Source organism: Sparus aurata, unplaced genomic scaffold (assembly GCF_900880675.1).
Source record: "Sparus aurata unplaced genomic scaffold, fSpaAur1.1, whole genome shotgun sequence".
Lineage (NCBI taxonomy): Eukaryota > Metazoa > Chordata > Actinopteri > Spariformes > Sparidae > Sparus > Sparus aurata.
Window position 1 is genome coordinate 509 of NW_022045135.1, and position 21,438 is coordinate 21,946.

The 21,438-nt window shown below is 41.2% G+C and overlaps 1 protein-coding gene and 1 long non-coding RNA gene across 2 annotated transcripts; both read left to right on the plus strand.

Annotated features, from left to right (window-relative positions):
• The first annotated feature begins 3,079 nt into the window (after positions 1-3,079).
• On the plus strand, positions 3,080-11,542 carry LOC115577936 (uncharacterized). The gene is made up of 2 exons (XM_030410792.1): positions 3,080-3,192; positions 7,461-11,542. Exons 1-2 carry the CDS (start codon positions 3,093-3,095, stop codon positions 11,033-11,035), a joined length of 3,675 nt encoding a protein of 1,224 aa, XP_030266652.1. The 5' UTR covers positions 3,080-3,092; the 3' UTR covers positions 11,036-11,542.
• Positions 11,543-15,620: 4,078 nt separating this feature from the next.
• LOC115577938 (uncharacterized) lies at positions 15,621-16,747 on the plus strand. Its single transcript, XR_003983313.1, has 2 exons — positions 15,621-16,384; positions 16,478-16,747. It is a non-coding gene; the product is annotated as an uncharacterized LOC115577938 (long non-coding RNA).
• Positions 16,748-21,438: the final 4,691 nt, after the last annotated feature.

Here is a 21,438-nt window from a genome sequence, read left to right on the forward strand (position 1 = left end):
TGTCAATGTGTTACCCCCTCGTGTCTAGCCGGAGAGCGGAGGGACCCGCGGTCATGTCTCTGTTTATTTCAGACAAAAATGTACCATGCAGTCCCAGAAACAATGGCACTTTCTCAGGTTAACTATGGTTGCGCTGTTTTATAACTAAACACATCGAGTACCTTCGTTTACATTTCAATTCAAACTAGAACTTCCTAGATAGTGCAGCAGATTAGTAAAAAAATCGTTCACTTTGGTATACAAGCATGAAATTTGGCACAGATACTCTCTAAGGGACACTATTTTAGAAAAAGGCGTTGGCCACTCAGAAATTCAATATGGCGGCCATTTTTCAAGATGGCCCCATTGCTATTTAATGCTTATTATATAAATTATTCAAACAGTGATCCAAGCATAAAATTTGATACAAATACTCTCTAAAGGACATGTTAATGGAAAAAGGTGCTTGTCCCGCAAAAATTCAAGATGGCCGCCATTTTTAAAGATGGCCACCGTTCTTGTCGAATATTAATTATTTCAATTGTTCAAATGGTGATTCAAGCATAAAATTAGGCAGAAATACTCTTCAGGGAACATGTCGCTTGCTAATGCTTGTTATATCAATTATTCAAACAGTGATCCAAGCATAACATTTGATACAAATACTCTCTAAAGGACATGTTAATGGAAAAAGATGCTTGTCCCTCAGAAATTCAGGATGGTGACCATTTTCAAGATGGCCACCATTTCTGTCAAATAGTCATAATGTCTGCTTTGTCTGCCTCCTCTCCTTTGACCTGTCCGGCTTAGTTAAACTTGCTAGGGATATAAAATCCCCGCCGGCATAGCTCTCAGGTTCATTGGAGTACACAAGCCTCTCCACCACGGCAAGGTGCAGTCCACAGAGAGGAAGGGCCTCTGTTAGAAAAAGGAAGTGGCCAGTAAAAATTCAGGATGGAAACCATTTTTGGTTTCCATCAACCTGAGATTGAGAGGTTGTGCCCTGCCGAGTCATAATAAAGACTGTTAAAAATGGTAACCAATGCCTCCCTGCTTGGCAGTCAGCAAGTGTTGTATTGGGGGCAACATATCCAGGAAGGTGTACATATACATCACGGTCCAGAATCGTGAAATTGGCTCTCGGCCCACCACAAGTCTACTTACTTTTTTATTCACATTTGCAATTGCAAGTGAAACCCAATCTAAAACATTTGCATCTTCCACGGCACTCTGATTTGCAGCCACACGTGGCTAGTTGTTCACAATTTTGTGCAATTGGTGCATTTGCTGTCCAGAAGATCCCCCATTGTTCACCAAGCTTTTTCCATCTTCAGTCAGCAGGAGTCTCTGCTTCTGGCTGACACTGGGTAGCTTGACCCCATATGCTGCCTGCCTGATATGCAGCATGTTTAGTGTGTTGAAGCAGAGCTGCTCCTGTTGGAGGAATGGCTTCATATGGCCTCTGCTTTCGGGCCAACATGTCAAGTCTAGCCTCATCTACACTAACAGCTGTGCTTGATCGATCATACAGTAGGACCACAAACTTCTCAAGGATCTCCAGGTCACTATCAGCCAGAACAGGAGGGTATTGACTTAGTTTGCTGAAGATGAGAGAGGCCTCAGGGAAAATGTCCCAGGTTTGCCAGGCACCTCAATCATAGACATAGTACACATTCAGGTATGGGATACAACTAGGTTCGGGTCACCTACACCTAGCCTGATCATTCATCCAGTATCATTAAGTCCTGTGTGATCTGTACACCTTCCAGGTAAGCATACATGAACAAGTCATGTATTGCCACGCTTACCCTTGGCTCGGCTCTCACGTGCTGGCACAACCTGTCAATTCAGGTGTGGCTATCTAACTACATCTTTTACTAGCTAATTGATGAGGGACTGGTAGACAGCATTTGGGACACTAAACTTAGCTATATTATTACTACTAGTCAAGAACTACAGTGTTAGCAAAACTAGATCAGCTGACACTGAACCCCATGCTGAGTTACACAGCAGTGAAGTCACCAGTCACTCCATTAAACAAAACCTTCCTTAACACACTAAATTGAGCTCTGACAGAAATGGTGGCCATCTTGAAAATGGTTTCCATCTTGAATTTTTGAGTGGCACACACCTTTTTCCATGAGAATGTTCCTTGAAGAATATTTGTACCAAATTTGATAATAGCATCACCATTTGAAAAGTTGATGTAAGGATTCAATAGAAATGGCGTCCATCTTGAAATTTTGAATTTTTGAGGGATAAGCACCATTTTCCCCAAAAACATTCTTAAGAGAGTATTTTCACAAAATGTTATGCCTACATCACTGTTTGAACGATTGACATAATGAGCATTTGACAAAAATAGCGGCCATCTTGAAAAAATGGCCGCCATGTTGAATTTTTGGGTGGCCAACGCCTCTTTCCCAAAAAGTGACCCTTAGAGAGTATCTGTGCCAAATTTCATGCTTGTATACCAATTTGAACGATTCTCTTGAAATATGCCATTAATCTGCTCCACTAAGAGGAAAGAGTTATAATTTAAGATGACTTTTTTTAATTAGAAAATTATCAACAGGTACTCTAATGAATTATTTGTTTATTACTACTTATTACTGAATCAATATTGAAGCATTTAAGTCAATATTGAATCGAATCGATATTGAATCGAATTGCGACCTAAAGAATCGAAATCGAATCGAATCGTGAGGTACCCAGCCCTAGTGAGAGTGCTGGGAGTAAACTAAAACAGTAAAGTTGTGTCCAAACAGCTTTTTAAGTCAGATGGGAGCTGCTGAATCTGCTGATAATTCTTAGGAGGTTCATTCTTTTTGTAATGTTACACATTATTATTATAAACTCAATAAAATCTCTATTTCATGCACCAGGTGCGTAGGAGAGGGACAGGTAGACCAAAGGTTGTAAACAAATGTTAATCAAAAATTTGTTTTTATCTAATGAATTACTGTGAACCTAGATGACTGCAAATTGAGGTGTTACTGTGAATAACTAAGTGTTTTTTAACATGACACAGACAAATAACAGGTTAGTCAGGAGGAGAGTCAGAGAAGTGAACTAACGAGTTGTTGTTGGTTTTGTCCAGTTCAGCCTGAGCGATGGACTCTGAAGCCAGCAGGACGATGGAGGTGGCGGCGCTCGGCCGACCTTTCAGCCTCGGGATGCTGTACGACTGCCGCAAAGATTCACTCATCCCTGGTAAGGATGATTTCATCATTAATGCCTCAAAACTAAATATTCGGTATTTAAAGTCATATTCAATGATTTCATCTCTAATCTTTTTTTGGCAACTTTACAGCAGGGATCAGGCTCATATCAGAGTCATGAAACCTTTCAATTATTTCATGTCAGTTCGTTGGTTTGTTTGCAGTATTTACTGAGTGAGTACAGTTTGATGCAGATAAAGGGACTGTTGAGACTTGATTGAGGTATGCTCTCTACTGAGTGCTATATGTTAGTTATTTTTGTAATCATTGTCTGGCTGTTTCTTGCTGCACCAGCAGGTATTTTACTTTTCTGGTTTGTTAGAACAAACAAAAGGACAGAGGGACAGTGAGCATGAGATCAGAGCTGAAGGCAGTCAGAGATTACATCTGAACAACAGAACAACAACATCTGTGTCCTGACCCAACGCTCTGGATATTCTGGTGCCGCAGAAGAAATAACCCAAACTAGAAAGTCAAAAAAAAAATTCTGACAGTTAAACAAGTCATTTAGTGAGGTTGTGAGGCTTTTATTAACATTTTAAAGACCTATCTTTTACAATGTGAGCTTTTGGAAAAAAGTCTCCAGTGGATCACACAGCGATGTAATTACATGGCTTGGCCATGACAAAAACTGGCTTCAAGTCCTGGCGCTCTTTGAGGGGTTTGATCTTGATGATGAGGCCAGCAGTCTTTGCCGAGGACGTTCCAGTCAAGCCAACTACACTAAATAGTCCTCCTCCTCTTCTTTGTTGGTTTTACCCAGTGGCGGTCATGACGCCCTGGGCAAACCTCACCTCCAGCACCCCCCAAAAAATGGACAGAAAAAACACTCAAAATAACTTATTTATTAAAGTAATTGTTGGACATTTGAACACACACAGTAACAGCTATAATAAAAAAATATATATACAATCATAAATAATAAGTACCAATAATCAAAAGAACTATTATAATAAAACGAAATATAAATAAAGTAGAGAATCAAATTTCTGAATTGCCCAAATCCTTCATCACACAAATACAATAACACACTCAAGAGAGTGCAATAATTTTATTACAATTTGAACGAGAAATACAAAATAAATACCAACCAACTTCTTGATATATTTTTTTCCCACTAACCAATGACTTCCTGAAGTACTGATGGTGGCAACTTCTTCCGTCACTGTTGTTTCTAGGGAATACAAAGTCAGATGGTACCTGACCTGGTACCCCAGAAATCAGTTGTGTTCGAATTCTCACAGTCAGAACTGAAGGCCATTTAGCCGGTCAGTGAACAATGGCTCCTCCTCAGGAGGCGATTCTGCTCCAGTGTTTCTAATAGAGAGCACAAGGGCGTTAGTATACACACATTATTCACAACGTTTATAGTGGTGGAACATCACACATACCCAGTGATGATAACATTACTAGACAATTCCCCGCCGGGAATTCGCGAGAGTGGGCTGTGCGCTTTGCCCCGTGACGAAAAAGCAAACATGGCATCAGCAAAGTTTCCTCACCATCAAGCGGGAAAGGCCTTAAGGAACACACACATCAAGTTTTGTGGTCCTAGTTTCAGAAATGTGGAAATGGCAGCGAGTTAAAAAAGGGTGCAGTTTTGAGATTCCTCTTCCCGATTTATATTGGAGTAAATTGAGCATTTGAGAGCTACTCTTGTGGGTTAGCGGTCGATAATTCAAAAACAGTAAATCCTACCGATAAAGTAGACACACTGGGAGAAAGAAGACAAGTGTGGCTACAACTCTGGAAAATATCACTGTTTTTGAGTCTAATATGTGGCCAGGATCGTCACGGAAAGAGAACATTTCTGAGCAAATTTTTGAGTCTCTCTCACTCTGTCAGTTAGCCCTCTCCACTCTGCTGCACGAACATTCCGCCATACACAATCATTGAAAACCCTGAATTTTTCCCAAAATCACTCACTGTCATTCAAGGATCACAGTTCAAAAACTACACATCATAGCAAAAAAGTTCAAATACAACTTAAATACTCGGGACTTGTGCCTACATTTCAAAGCTGAAATGGTGTTTCTACGTGAACATTTGCCAGAGCAGGAGATGTTTGAAAAACGTCGCAGATTTGCGACTTTTTTGACCTCGCCCCATTCAATCCTTATGGGAAATTTATCGCAGTTTTTCACGACTTACGTCGCGAAAAATCAATGTTTCGTAAATCTGAATAATAGCAACCCGAGTCCGATCGAGCCTCACATTGAATGAGTGAAAAAATAATCATCAAATGTAGTTTAAATGTTGGGAAATATAGTGTGTGTGTGCGTTTGTGTGCATGTGAGTGGACGCATCAGCATGGCTGTGTGTGTGTGTGTGTGTGTACATGTCTCTCTATCTGTCTGTCTGTCTCATGTGTGTCTCCTGTCTGTCTCTCTGTCTGTCTGATGCATGTCTCCTGTCTGTCTGTCTCATGTGTGTCTCCTGTCTGTCTGTCTGTCTGTCTGTCTCATGTGTGTCTCCTGTCTGTCTGTCTGTCTGTCTGATGTATGTCTCCTGTCTGTATGTCTGTCACTCTCTCTCTTTGCCCAGCTGATTTCGGTTGCTAGGTGACAGTTGGCAGGGGCCGTAGCAACGGACTGTGAGGGAGTCAGTTGGCCCTCTCCACTCTGCTGCACAAACATTCCCCCATACACAATCAATGAAAACCCAGAATTTCTCCAAAATCACTCACCATCGTTCAAGGATCACAGTTCAAAAACTACACATCGTAGGAAAAAAGTTCAAATACAACAAAAATACTCAGGACTTGTGCCTACATTTTAAAGCTGGAATGGTGTTTCCACGTGAACGTATGCCCGAGCAGGAGATGTTTGAAAAACATCGCAGATTTGCGAGTTTTTTGACCTCGTCCCATTCATTCCTTATGGGAAAATTGTCGCAGTTTTTCGCGACGTACGAGAACAATAATAGCAGCACTCTTCCGCCCGAGCCGCACGTTTTGATGTATTTTTTGTTTGTATTCGCTCAACGGTGCGGGGCGTGAAAACTGCCAAATTATCACGGGAGGATGAAAAATAATAAAAAGAGGCGCGAGCAATAACAATAGTGGGCTGTGCGGAGCACAAAAACATTTAAAAAAGTGCCCCTGCATTTGCCTTAAAATACAACATAAATGATCAATGCATTAACCCCTTAAGGAACACCGTTCCAACATAGGAACACCCTTGTGTTTAGACGGAAACCAAGACCTGTGTTCCAACCTCTGTAACTCTGTGTCAGTATGTCATAGAATCACACTTACACTTCTACAAAAAACTTGAGGGTGTTACCTTTCCAATGGCACCATCCCTGAGTCTCAAACTATGTGGGAGCTAACATGCTTTTAATTTCAGTATGTCATTTTGGAAAAAGAACCTTAAAATGGAGGCGTTCATTAAGAGGTTAATAGCACAATTAAATAAACGTAAATGTTGTTAAGCATAGTTTATCCAGCTTTTAGAATAGGAAACAAATGAATAACACAACCTCTTTGGTTAATGGCTAATTATATACATGACACACTCCAAATGACTCAGAAAGCTATATCACAAAATATCAGTGCAATATACGTCTTCTGAATTAGCTTACATAACTGATAATTCATTTTACTGAGCAGAACAGGACCTAACACGACGTTTACGAAACAGTATGTGAGCTGGTCATGTTGTGTTACATGCACATTATTAGGGTGAAATAAATTTGATATAATGTTTGCTAGTCAGCTGGGCTGAAAACGGATGCTGTCGTCATCTATTATTATAGCCAGCAGTATAGCAAGTGGCTAGAAACATACGAGTTAGCCTATACAAATTAACGTCATTTCATTCATTACATGCATGATCACACTCATGAAGAGTATTTGATATGGCTCCATACCTTTACCTTATGCTCGTTTCTCCTCTTCTTCTTTTCTCTTTTTCCTGAACTGGGCACCTGACAGCTTTGTCCCTTTTCTTATCCATTTCTTTATTTGACACTTGGGAATCAACAGGTGACCCATCCCAACACTGTCAACCAAGAGTTAAGACTAAACCAATTCACCTCGATTTGTAATATATTTCACTATTTAACCAAACCAAAAAATAACTTATGTGAAACTATGGGCTTTTACTCATAATATTAATGTGACTGAAATGTGCTTCATGTGGAAGGAATTCGCGATGTGACTGACTTTATCCTACTAATTGCATTAGTTGTGCACTATTATATGAATCCCCCGCCCCAGCAGGTGAACCTGTCCCTTGATTTTTGCCTCTTCTTTTTCAGGACTGACATTGTGGGACCGCAGTGACCTGGCAGAACATATTGGAGAAAGACCAAAGAACTATAATGACTTTGAGATAGTTGCATCTGAATCCATTGAGGACAAATCTTCAGCACTTAATGTTGAAGCCTCTTTAAAGGCGAGTTTCTTCGGGGGACTGGTTGAGGTTGATGGATCGGCAAAATACCTGAACGATAGTAAGACTTCCAAAAATCAGGCCAGAGTAACACTGACTTACAAAGCTACCACAAAGGTCCAGGAAATGTCGATGGATCATCTTGGAAGAGGTAATGTGAAGCATCCATATGTCTTTGATAAAGGGTTAGCTACACATGTAGTCACAGGTGTTCTTTATGGAGCACAAGCCTTCTTTGTCTTTGACCGTGAGGTGTCAGAAAAGGAAGATCATCAAGACATTGAGGGTAACTTGAAGGTGATGATCAAGAAAATTCCCCGTCTTGCTATAGAAGGTGAAGGTTCACTGAAAATGGAAGACAAAGACAGAGAAAAGGTTGAGAAATTCTCCTGCAGATTCTTTGGAGACTTTTCACTTCAGAAAACTCTGACATCCTTTCAGGATGCAATACAAGTCTATCAAAGTTTGTCAACATTGCTGGGAGCCAACGGAGAAAACGCCGTACCAATGAAGGTCTGGATGTTGCCACTGACATGTTTAGATTCTTCTGCTGCGAAACTCGTCCGTCAGATAAGTTTAACTTTAGTTAAAAAGTCACAGAGTGTCCTGGAGTACTTCAGTGAGCTGGAGATGAGGTGCAATGATGCACTGAAAACCACCACTGTACAGCAGTTCCCACAGATTGGCACAAAGATTAAAACCTTTAAAGAGATGTGCTCTGAGTTCAAGCTGGAATTCCAACAAAGTTTGGCAAAGAAACTTCCTTCAATCCGAGGAGGAGGAGAAGAAGAGGCTGTGCTCGCAGAGATCCTGAAGAAGATACATTCTTCTCCTTTCAACAGCAAAGACCTGAACAAGTGGATGGACTGTAAAGAGAGAGAAATTCACACCTTAAAGTCTTTCACCAACATGATGAAGAATACTAAGATTGTCTCATCTCAAACAGACCTGTACAAGGAAAGTCTCAGTGCAGATCATACTGTGTGTTTTGTCTTCACCTCACTGGGAAGTGATGAACCGTACCTCTCAACTTTATCAGAGTACTTAGAAGAAACAACCAAACCAGACAAAGCTCGATGGTCTTGTACTCATGATGTAGAGAAGGAACAATGGTACGCCTCAAGAGAAGTAGCCGATAAAATGAGGAGTAAAGCAAAACTCTTCAGTGACTTTGCAGAGGCCAACAAGGAGAACAAGAACATCAAGTTCTTGGCAGCTGGTTTAACAGATGAGACACAGAAAGGTTCAAGCATCTACCTTTATAAAGACGGCTTCTCTGTCACTGAGAACTTTGAGCCTCCTTCAAAACCTGAAACATTAACAGTCAGAGACATAAACCACAACAGTGTGACGCTGAAGATTTCTCCATCAAAGTTTGGAGCAGAGAACATCATCTCCTACTCTGTTGAGTACTGTGTCAGTGGACAGGATGGATGGAAAGAAAAGACAGCATCAGGAGCTGAAGAAGTCACAGTGAGCGATCTGAGTCCAAACACAGAGTACAAGTTCAGATGCAGAGCAGTGACCTCGGTAGGTGTTGGACCAGCCAATGAAGTCAGTGGTTCCATTACAACTTTACCTTGCAGCCCTCCTGGAAAACCTCAAGTTGAACCAAACTCAAGGGAGATATCAGTCAGCTGGGACAAACCTGCTGAACTCAGACAAGATGTCCAGAACCCGAGCTACAATGTGGAGTACGCCAAAACAGACAGCAGGGGGAAAGAGGAAGATCTCCACTGGAACCAAAAGATGTCAAGGACTGAAAAGACGACCGTTTCACAGCTTCAGCCAGAGACAGAATATGTCGTCAGGGTCAGATGCGATTGTGGTGAAGCTGGAAGAAGCAAAGAAAGCACCTCTTCTATCTTTGCTGTGTGCCCAAAAGAACGACTTGCTGATGCTGTTAAAAACCAAAGCAGTCTGCTGGAACATCAGTCAGGTCGTCTCCCTGTTTATAAAGTTCCTCTGGAAGAAGAAAGACTGAGTGTTGCAGGGTGCAGGCGTTTTAATTTTGGGAAAGAGTCTTTCAAACAGAATCGCACCATCATGGTTCTCGGAGCAGCTGGAGCTGGAAAATCAACTCTCATCAATGGGATAATCAATTACATTCTGGGAGTTGAATGGGAGGATTCATATCGGTTTAAATTAGTACATGAGGATCCATCAAAATCACAAGCTGAAAGCCAGACTTCTGAAGTCACTGTGTACAAAATCAACCACCAGGAGGGGTTTGAAATAGACCACTCACTGACCTTCGTTGACACTCCAGGATTTGGAGATACAAGAGGCATAAAGAGAGACAAGGAGATCACAGAACAGCTGCGTAATCTATTCACTGATAAACGTGGTGTCAGTGAAATTGATGCTGTGTGTTTCGTAGCTCAGGCTTCTTTAGCTCGACTCACACCAACACAGAAATATGTGTTTGACTCTGTGCTCTCAATCTTTGGCAAAGATGTGGCAGAAAACATCAGAGTTCTGGTGACATTTGCAGACGGCCAGCTTCCACCAGTTATAGAGGCGATCAAAGCTTCAGGTGTCCCATGTCCTAAATCAGAAGACGGGCTGCCACTTCACTTCAAATTCAATAATTCAGCGTTGTTTGCAGACAATAAATCATCTGCAGCAGGTGGCAGAAGTAAATATGGAGGCTTTGATCAGATGTTTTGGGACATGGGGGCCAATAGCATGGAGATGTTCTTTGATGCTTTGAATGTGATAGAAACCAAAAGCTTGACACTGACAAAGGAGGTCCTCAGAGAGAGAAAGCAGCTTGAGAATTCCGTTGAAAATTTGCGGAAGCAGGTTAAACTTGGGTTAGCCCAGCTTGAGGAGATAAAACAGACAAATTTGAAACTGAAAGATCATGAGGCAGAGATCAGCAGGAATGAAAAATTTGTGATTGATGTCACTGTCACGAAGCCTGTTAAAACAGATATTTCTCGTACTGGAAAATACCTCAACTGTCAGCAGTGTCAGTTTACCTGTGGAATAGCCGATGATAAAGAGAAAGCACGCTGTTCTGCAATGGGATCAGATGGAAACTGTACTCAGTGTCCCGGCAAATGTCCTTGGATTGTACATTTTAATCAGAAGTACAAATGGGAGTATCAGGAAGTTAAAGAAAAAAAAACAGCAGAAGATCTGAAAGAAAAGTACCTAGAAGCCAAAGGTGCTAAGGCATCTGTTCAGGTTTTGTGTGACAAACTGAACTCTGTATTTGATCGTTTGCAGGCTAATGTGGGGAAACTGATGAAGAGGTCTGCTAAGCGTTTAAACAGACTCAAAGAGATCGCACTGAAGCCAAATCCTCTCTCCACTCCAGAGTACATTGACCTGCTTATTGAGGGAGAGAAATCTGAGTGTAAACCAGGCTGGCAGCAACGAGTTGAGCACCTGACAGCCATGAGAGAACAAGCAGAGTTAATGGCTGTACTATAGCCCACCAATTGATTTGTGGTCAAACAATCAAACAAATAACAATACCAACTGCAACAAAACTAATACCAAATAATTAGAATGACTACACTGACTACACTGACTTCACCACCAAATAAGACTGTCAGTGTCTGATAAAGACCAAGATGAGACCGGTTCTGATCCCAACGAACACCAACACAGACCACATGCCACTCCAAGAGAGATTAGAACACACCAGGATCAGTGCCAGGCAAGAAAATGGCATCAGGTGAACTCCATGAATGATCACATGGACAGAGATCTGATTTGTACATCACTGAAGTCTTTACTAGCTGAGACATTTCTTCAGTTTAATGGTGCAACCTGATCAGTAGTTTGAAATCAGCTAGTAGTTAAAATATAATCTCATGAAGAGCTTCAGGTGTAAACGTAGCAGCAGGTTGATGAAGAGCTTCAGGTGTAAACGTAGCAGCAGGTTGATGAAGAGCTTCAGGTGTAAACGTAGCAGCAGACTGATGAAGAGCTTCAGGTGTAAACGTAGCAGCAGACTGATGAAGAGCTTCAGGTGTAAACGTAGCAGCAGACTGATGAAGAGCTTCAGGTGTAAACGTAGCAGCAGGTTGAAGAGCTTCAGGTGTAAACGTAGCAGCAGGTCGATGAAGAGCTTCAGGTGTAAACGTAGCAGCAGGTTGATGAAGAGCTTCAGGTGTAAACGTAGCAGCAGGTCGATGAAGAGCTTCAGGTGTAAACGTAGCAGCAGGTCGATGAAGAGCTTCAGGTGTAAACGTAGCAGCAGGTCGATGAAGAGCTTCAGGTGTAAACGTAGCAGCAGGTCGATGAAGAGCTTCAGGTGTAAACGTAGCAGCAGATGAAGAGCTTCAGGTGTAAACGTAGCAGCAGGTTGATGAAGAGCTTCAGGTGTAAACGTAGCAGCAGGTTGATGAAGAGCTTCAGGTGTAAACGTAGCAGCAGATGAAGAGCTTCAGGTGTAAACGTAGCAGCAGGTCGATGAAGAGCTTCAGGTGTAAACGTAGCAGCAGGTTGATGAAGAGCTTCAGGTGTAAACGTAGCAGCAGATTGATGAAGAGCTTCAGGTGTAAACGTAGCAGCAGGTTGATGAAGAGCTTCAGGTATAAACGTAGCAGCAGGTTGATGAAGAGCTTCAGGTGTAAACGTAGCAGCAGGTCGATGAAGAGCTTCAGGTGTAAACGTAGCAGCAGATTGATGAAGAGCTTCAGGTGTAAACGTAGCAGCAGGTCGATTTACAGCTTCAGGTGTAAACGTAGCAGCAGGTCGATGAAGAGCTTCAGGTGTAAACGTAGCAGCAGGTTGATGAAGAGCTTCAGGTGTAAACGTAGCAGCAGGTCGATGAAGAGCTTCAGGTGTAAACGTAGCAGCAGATTGATGAAGAGCTGCTGCAGCCCAGTCATGATGTTCAGCAGGTGTAAAGTCGACCACGTTCACCATCTTAATTAATGGTATTTAAAGTAAACAGCAGCCTTCAGCTGTCGTCTGCTCTCACAGTGAAGCTCAGTCACTGTAATGTGTGACGCTGTGAGAAACATGAAGAGAGCAGTTCTGCTGTGATGATGTCAACACACATGTAGAAAGAAATCTGATGGTGAAGAGAACAAATCAAAACATTGACATCATGTTGTGATAAATGTTGAAGTGCTGAACTAATAGAACAATCTGCTCCAATGCAACCTGATCATCAAAGTCTTTATTTTTGTCTTTTGAACATAAATGTTTGAATGTGTTTCATTGTACCCAGTTTACATAGTTGAGTTTTTACACTGGCTCATCAGCTTCCTGCTTATTTTAACATGTTTATCTACTATTTTCTTTTTTATTGGACATTTAAAACCTTTAAGACGATCTGAATAATGTTTCATTTCTCCTCATGCTGATGTGTGCTGACATGTTATTGTCCTGTGGGCTCCCACTGAAAGATGGAGAAATCAATAATCAATAAATGTGATGATTGTCAGGCGTGTTCGTTTGTTTGATCATCAGCAACACATTCAGGTTGGTGGTGAATTTAGTAGCACAGACTGTTATCTGTTGTTGAACAGCTGTGATGAAAAGACAAAAGGACAAATCCACAAAACTCCTCCACTGTGATTTGAAGCCTTAAACGTCCCCTTACATTTCTGTCATTTCACTGAATCATTTCATTTCTATGACACATCAAACCTTTTCCACACACAGTGTCACATCTTTATTGTGTCTCCTGTTGTTCAGTCTCTTCATTAAAGCTACAGGATGTTTCACTGAGGGAAAGATTCAAAGCCAAGACTCCATCAAATGGAACATTTCAACATGTCTGCTGCATCATTTTACACACATTTCCCCAAAATCCAGCCTGACACATTTGGTATTGTTGTAAACTTTGGGATCTCCAGCAGAACGTCAGATAAAGTTCAGAGGGTCAGTTTGTAAAGACGAAGCCAGCGGAGGCTTCAGAAGAGTTGAAATCCAGCTGTGCTCCTCATATGTGAAGCAGTGGTTCTGGTTCTGTTCCCTGGAAGGAGCTCAGGGCTCTGCTCTCTACTTCCTCCATGTAGAGGTCAGCCACAATGGGAGACACTGGTGAAGCCACCACAGCTGTGCTTCTGCCTGTAAAAACCCTCCTGGGATGTGAAACAGGTGGTATTCAGGCAGAGGTCGGGTCCAAAAAGTGGTCCCAATGAAAAGAGACAATGTGTGGTTTGTAAGTGAGCTTTAAAACGACACATAGAAGTGTTTTCTGATGTGATGAAACTATCAGCAGGACCACATCATTTGTCTCTGTCTGTCAAAAGTGTCCAATAAGAAGACAAATCAAAATAGAAACTATAGAAGAGCAATTCAACTCCAACTTACAAGGCAAGCAGTACAAATACACACAGTACCCACCAGCAGAGATGTACTTGAACTAATACTGCAGTACTGTCTCAAGTGAAGTGACACAGTGCTGTGATTAGTTAGACTTCTATAGTTATAGTTAGTATAGTACATGTCAGAGTAATATGACACCATCTACTGTAACAGGCAGCAGCAGAATAATATAGTAATAATATAGTTCTGTCAGGCGTGTTCGTTTGTTTGAGAGGTGAAAGTAGACAGACCAATAGAGAAGACAGACTACGACGTACTGTTAACTATCTAATAAGAAGAATTGTATCATTAAGCAAAAAGCTTGATCAAGGACTTTCTCTGTTTGAAAAATCACAGGCAGCAGAGCCCTAAGCAGCAACGCTGTTAACTGCAACCAGTCGCCCAGAAAAAGATGCAGAATTTCAGCATGTAATACATTATATATTGCTTTCACAATGTATGTGTTGAATTGTCATTGGTCAACCATATAGATAGGATGAATACTATTATTGGACAGTCAAGTAAAAAAGGTGGGGAGAAACCGTGGTTTAGACTTTAGCCCTCCCATCGGTGGTGCACAAACTCATTCCAGTGTCTCAGCACACAAACCATGATTCCTGGAGACGTCACCCTGTTGAAGAAAACAAATTGTTCCTGGCCTCAACTGCCTGTTCCCCACTATCTGCCTGTGTTTATGGTGCCTTCACTGTCGCATAAGCACAAGGGATTTGGGAGGTGATATCGCTGGCCTTGGAGGCCTCTTCATGTGCGAAAGTTTTAGTTAAAGTGTTCTGTTTGCTTCTGACCATCTCATTAGTCAGCAGGATATGTGCAACTCTTAATAATGTGAGATAACAGGAAAAGATGGGAAAAGACAATCTATATGTGTCACAGTGTGGCAGATGTCATAATTTAATGAGCTATGAATGATGTGCGTGTAGTTTCATGAGTAGTGTGTTTGTTAAGGGGAGTCACGGGCAGTCATGGGCAATATTTAGTAGGCCGGGGTCATAGGGGGACATAATAAGTGGTCAGTGGGGCATAATGAAAATGTATAAATCCTAACATGATTCTAAGTGTTGTCTGTTGTCCTCTGATGTGTCAGTGTCGCGTTCTTTGTCTTCTGCAGCTTCATTTTCTCTCCCAAACTAACAATTTACATCTAAATGTTCCAAAATTGGACAAAAAATTAAAGATTTCAGAAAGATGAAATGCAAAGTGAAAATAAATGTGAGCATCAGAACTGGTGCCCCTTCAGAGGGCCCGACCCGGAGGTTGGGAACCACTGGACTAACTAAACTAACTGTATATAAAGTAGTTCAGACGGAGTGATGTAATGTAACTAAGTACTTCCACTCCACTACATTTAGGAGGCAGATATTGTACTTCTTACTCCACTGCATGTATTTGCTTTGCTGTTCACTTTAGTTACTAGTTACTTTACAGATTACAAGTATCACATTTTTAATAGGGCCGGGACTCGATTAAAAAAATTAATCGAATTAATCAGAGGCTTTGTAATTAATTAATTGAAATTAATCGCATTTTAATCGCATATAAATATTTGACCTGAGAACAGTGAGAAGCAATTTTTTTCACATGGATTTTAATATACCATTGAATAATGACTGAATAGTGACGGGAAGGTCGCTGGTTCGAATCCCTGGCTCCCCGGGATTGAGCTACATGCCGAAGTATCCTTGAGCAAGACTCTGAACCCCAAAATTGCTCCTGATGTGCAGATGGCACCTTGTGAAACTGCCATCAGTAAGGGTCACTGGATTTGGCCCCAGTAACCCCGCGACCCCTTTAAAAAAGGTGGTATAAAGCAGTAACATCACTCGCGACCCTCATGGAGAAAGCGGAAGAAAACGAAACGAAACGAAAGTTACTTTACTGATACTTTGATACCTCAGTACATTTAATATCAGATACTTTAAGACTTTTATTTGACTATTTGACTTTTGGGTTCTTACAGCACCGTTCACCTGCAGCAGCTCTGATGATGATGGTAATAATAATAATAATAACAATAATAATAATAATATCACACAGAAACAGATATCAGTCAGCAGGAACAGTTTTCTGTGAAACGAGTACTTTTACTTTTGATCCTTTCAGTGTGTTTCAGTGAAAGTACTTAATGACTTTGACTTAAATGAACTCGAGGAGGTTTAAGTGGTTCTGAAGCTGTTTAAATGTGATACTGATGCCTCTATATGAGCCACATAAACAAGTGAGAGCATCAGATTGTGTTTGTGTATATTGATGATATTCAGTGTTGATGTTTGTCACCAGGTCACATTCTGACTCATCCAGGTTGAATAAATCATAAATATAAATGTATGTTTTATTTGACAGGGCCCACCAGGACCAGCAGGATATAAAGGTTCTTGTAGCCTCTTTAAAAGAGATTTGAACTGCCAGTCTTTTACTTGTAATGGAGTATTTTGACATTATTGTCAGTGAAGTGAAAGATGTGAGTCCTTGTTGAAGAACATCATAACTCAGGTGTGTGTGAACATTTAGTCAAACTGTGTTGAACAAAAGGAAAACTGCTGCTGTGTTAGTTTCATGTGTTCCTGTCACATTCTGCCTCTTCAGGCTCAGTCGTTGTCGTTCTCCATCCGTCCACCAGATGTCCTCAGACTTTTCCACCTGTCCCCGTCCCCTGACTCCCACGTCCACCTGCATCAGCCCCGCAGGATCTACCTGCTCCATTTACTCTTGAACAAAACTGACACATATAAGCATCTCTCCAATGTGAAGAACTGTCTGTATTCTGTATTACACAACAGTGATGTCACCATTTATGTCCCAAATAATGGAAACAAATAAACTAATAAATGGTTCAGTAGATAAATAAAAATATAAGAATACATGGAGGTGTTAATTAATTTTAAAAATGTGACTAATATACTAGTTCCGTTCCGTTTTCTTTTCTGCTTTTTTCCGTGAGGGTTGCGGAGATGTTTTATCTCCCCTTTTTTCAGGGGAGGTTACTGGGGCCAAATCCAGTGACTGTGGGCGAAGGCCAGGGCACACCCTGAACGAGTCGCCAGCTCATTGCAGGACCCTTACTGATGGCAGTGGCTGCCACACAGGTGCCAACTGCGCATCAGGAGCAATTTGGGGGTTCAGTATCTTGCTCAAGGATACTTCGGCATGTAGCTCAGTTCCACCCTAGGGGAGCCGGGATTCGAACCAGTGATCTTCCCTAGTCCAGCAGCTCTACCCACTGAGCTACAGCCGCCCCAACTAATATACTAGTTATATTTCTCTTTAAATTTGCTTCTGAATATGTTTAACTTTTTAAAATTTCCGTCTTGTGATTTTTCATTGTATTATTTTATTGATTTTAAATCTTATTCATGTATTTATTTCTATATTTTCTTTGCTTTGCATTTTGCTAAATAATACATGAATAAATACAAATAAACATGTAAATACATAAATAAATGTGAAAGTTAATATACTGATAAATGAGATGGTTCAGTGGATGTGAAACAAATGGTTTGTTCCTCTTCTTCCTTTAGTGGGTTTGTTCCTTCATGTTGCCCTCCTGGTCTGCTGGTACCAGGGAGAGGTGTGTTCAGAACCCTGCAGCTCTGTATGTCGGAACAAAGAGGCAGAAAACTCAGCTTGAGTTCAGCTCCACTGCAGGATTTATTCTCTCCTGAACACAAAGACATATTAAACAATTCACTTCCTGAGGTATTAAACAGAAATACTTAGTGTTGCATCAGGTGAGTTGCAGATCTTTCAAGTGTGGAGGATATTTTGCGATATCTTCATAAACATACATGTATCTACAGCATGTTAATGTATTTAAAACAACAGCACCATGAAATAAACAACATGAATGTCCATATGTGTTGAACAACACAAAATCAATTATCTCTCACTTGGTTTTTGTCACATGTTCCGGCTCTGACCAAATTACACATAAAACTACAATATATTCTGACAGTGAGGAACTTTCAACCTTTCAGCATCACTCCGGTTACATCATAACAAATCACTGTGTTTATGTCTCTTTCTGAAGTCACATATTCACACAAATATACAGGAAACAGTTTCTCCAAGCAAAAGAAAATCTACATGAACCACTCACACATCTTTAACTGAGTAACAAACAAAACAAACCCTTTGACATGTCTCATAGCACTTCTGTTAACAAGCTTGTTAGCAACAGGTCTGCTAGCTTAGCATGGCAGTATATAGCTAAACATCTCTAAATATTACACACTATCACTAAGGATTCACCACACAGGTATCCCTTATACTGGGGCACATGCTTCTAGTTTTGAGGAATATTAACCTGTATGTAGGAACAAAGAGGCAGAAAACTTAGTTTATGTTCAGCTGGACTGCAGGATTTATTCTGCAGCGCCTCTAAAGGGTTTCAAGTTCCTCCTCAGTGCTATGCACCATCTAAGACCTGTCTGAGTGTTGCACCAACAAAGAGAGTACTTTTACTTTTAAACCTTTAAGTGTATTTCAGTGAAAGTGGTTCTGAACCAAAACCACATGTGGATCGGTCCAAATTAAGGCAAATCAAAGTAGAAATATCACATTATGTGACATTCTATAAACTAATAAATTCCTACAACTTATTTATTATTACTCTTATATCTTTTATTTTGGCGGGTTCAGTCCTCCTACCTGACTCCACTGCTGCTCTGTGAGACTGTGACGTCACTGTACATGAGACCAAACTGTACAAATGATAAACTTTGACTTGAATATGAATCTAAAGTCAGATGATCACAGGTGAGGTTTCTCTCTGCAGCAGCACGGCGCCATCTGGTGGTTTGTAGGATGTATGACAGCCTGCAGGAGTACAGACACCAGAGGACCGTGAGGACAGCTGGTCATCCAGCGTCCAATCAGGTTCCTTATAATCCACAGACCACAGACACATGATGTACTGCAGAGGTCAGAGGTCACTGATGGGAGATTCCTGCCCTCGTCTGGATGTTTGGACTCAGTTTCTCCAGCAGTGTGAAGTTCCTGTGAGACAGCGAGGAGGAAGCTTCCAGCTGAGTGGACTTGATCCAGACCGGAGGAGGTCCAGAAGGTCGTTCTTACAACCGGGTCACAATAATAAACACTGACAGTATACAGTTCTGCAGAACACAGGTATATTACACCTTTATGTTTCTTTAGGTTTGATTTTGAGTTGGATCCTGTGACAGAGCTGGTCTGGTTTGGTTTCTGCATAAAACCACTTTGTTAGATCATGTTTTGGCTTTAAGAACTCGGGTTTGTCACCACAGAACCTGCTGGAAACTTCTGGACTTCTCATTAAAAACCCACGTTTGTTACGTCCACACACGGCTGGAGATGTCTCGTTAACAACACAGTTTTGTCTCCACAGACTGAGGCTGGAAATGTCCTGACATCCTGTTAAAAACACCTGGTTTTATTATAACAAACAAAGCTGGAAAATGTCCAGACGTCACGATAAAGAATATCCTGGTTTGTTGCTACAAACACATCTGGAAATTCATAGACTGAGTCTGGGAATGTCCTGAAGACTCATCACAAATATTTAGTTTTGTAGCCTGAAACACAGCTAGAAATGTCCTGACTTCCCATTAAATCTCCCACAAACATGGCTGTAAATGTCCAGATTTCTTGTTAAAAACATCTGGACTCTTTTAAATATGTTACATACAAGTATAAAGAAGTTATTTCAAGTATATTTTAACTTTTGTCCTAAATTTAAAGGTAATCATGGAGATGTCCTTTTTGTTCTCTTTGGCGACACCGCTGGTGATGAGCAGGTCTGACATTTGCTAGCTTGTTAACGGAGACAATGGATCAGAACCTGAAATGTCTGGTTCATTGTTTGCAAACCTCGTGACTTCCTTAAATTTCATGAAAATCGGGCCAAATCTATAATCCTGCTGTCAAAAACAAACAGCACTGAAAATAAAACCTTCTCGGCGGAGACAACAAACTCAATCTGTGGTGACTAACTGACGCCGGAGCTGCTCGGTTCTGTTCAAACAACAACAGCGGAGATTTGGTGAACCACCACTGCAGCAAGAATGCAGCGACTCTGTGAAAAGAGCTGCTGAGTTTCCTCAGACAGAGATAGATAAGTGACTTAACAGATATTCATTAACATGAAAATATTTGAGATTATGACTTTAAAGTGTATAAAATCTACTGATATTACTTATTCTACAGACTGTAACTGGTATTTCAGTGTACATCTAAAAGTTATTTTGCTATTTTTGTTATTTTGTGAGGCTGTTGTGAATTTAACAGAAGTGAACTTATAAAAGATAAACTGTGTGTTTTATTATATTTAAAAACAGTCCACTTTAATTACATTTCATTTACCTGTTTGTCATTTTATGTCACATTTTGAATCACTGCTGTTCCAGAACTTAAATGTATTAATATAAATAAACATATATAACTTCTGTCACTCTAATAACTGTGTTGCTACTGTTAATATAACGTCAGGTGACCTCAGCCCAGGACGCTGGAGGGCCTTCTGTTCACTGATTGAATACAGAATTCAAGTCAAATGGTCACAGCTGATTGGCTGTGGCGTGGAGGAGAAGGGCGGGGCCAGTCACAAACGGTTGACCCCTGATGGAGCGGAGTCACACTGAGGAGAGACAAGATGGAGACACAGACACTCTTTAATCTGGGTCAGTACTTAAACTTTATTGTGATGACACAGAAATGTGTGTTTAACTGAAGTTCAGTCGAGTTAATTATTTCCGAGTTCAGCTGAAGAAGGGAGGTTTCCGTTAGCAGCTAATGCTAGCGCTGATGTTAGCTTGTAGGTGTTAGCCTCGGCTAGGTAACGTTTTCGCGGGCCTGAACAAACGATCCGGTCCAGACTCTGACAGCACACCAGTACTTTTTATAGCATGTTGTATAACTCACGTCACTTTGGTTTATTAACAGCTGCAAAATTATGACCCATTAAGTTAATTTAATCAGACCGGGAGAACGACTCCATCCGTGATCGATTAACCAGGTGTCACTCAGCCTGCAGTCGGCCGCAGCTGCTCTGAGACTCTCTGCTGTCACATCCCGCCTGTAAACAGTCATTGTGGCGCAACTTCTGCTTTTTAATGTTGGCCTGCTGATGTTTGTATAAAGGTGTAGGTGCACCTGGTTGAGTGACGTCGTCCGATGCACGTTGGTTTTGATCGGCTACGTAATTAACGAGCTTCCTCCGCAGGCGGCTCAACTGCTGTGAATCGTCAGTGAAAACATCCTAAATGTGGAGGCATGTGTGCAGCAACCAGGAGTGCTGAGGAGGCTGTAACATATGCCGAATTTACAAGAAGGCCCAAATTATTAAGAATTTGTCATTAAAAGTGTTTCAGAAAGTGTATAAAGTTTCTCCTCACTCAGCAACTCATAAAAATAAACGTTTTTGCAAGGGAGTCTGGGGACTTTCTCTCCCTCTTCATCTCCTTGCTGTTCCTGACTGTAGTTGATGTGACTGCTTTGACCTAAAGTATGTTGTTTCTTTCTTTCTCAACCAGAAATACAAGATGACAACATGAAACCATGATCCATGCTCAGAG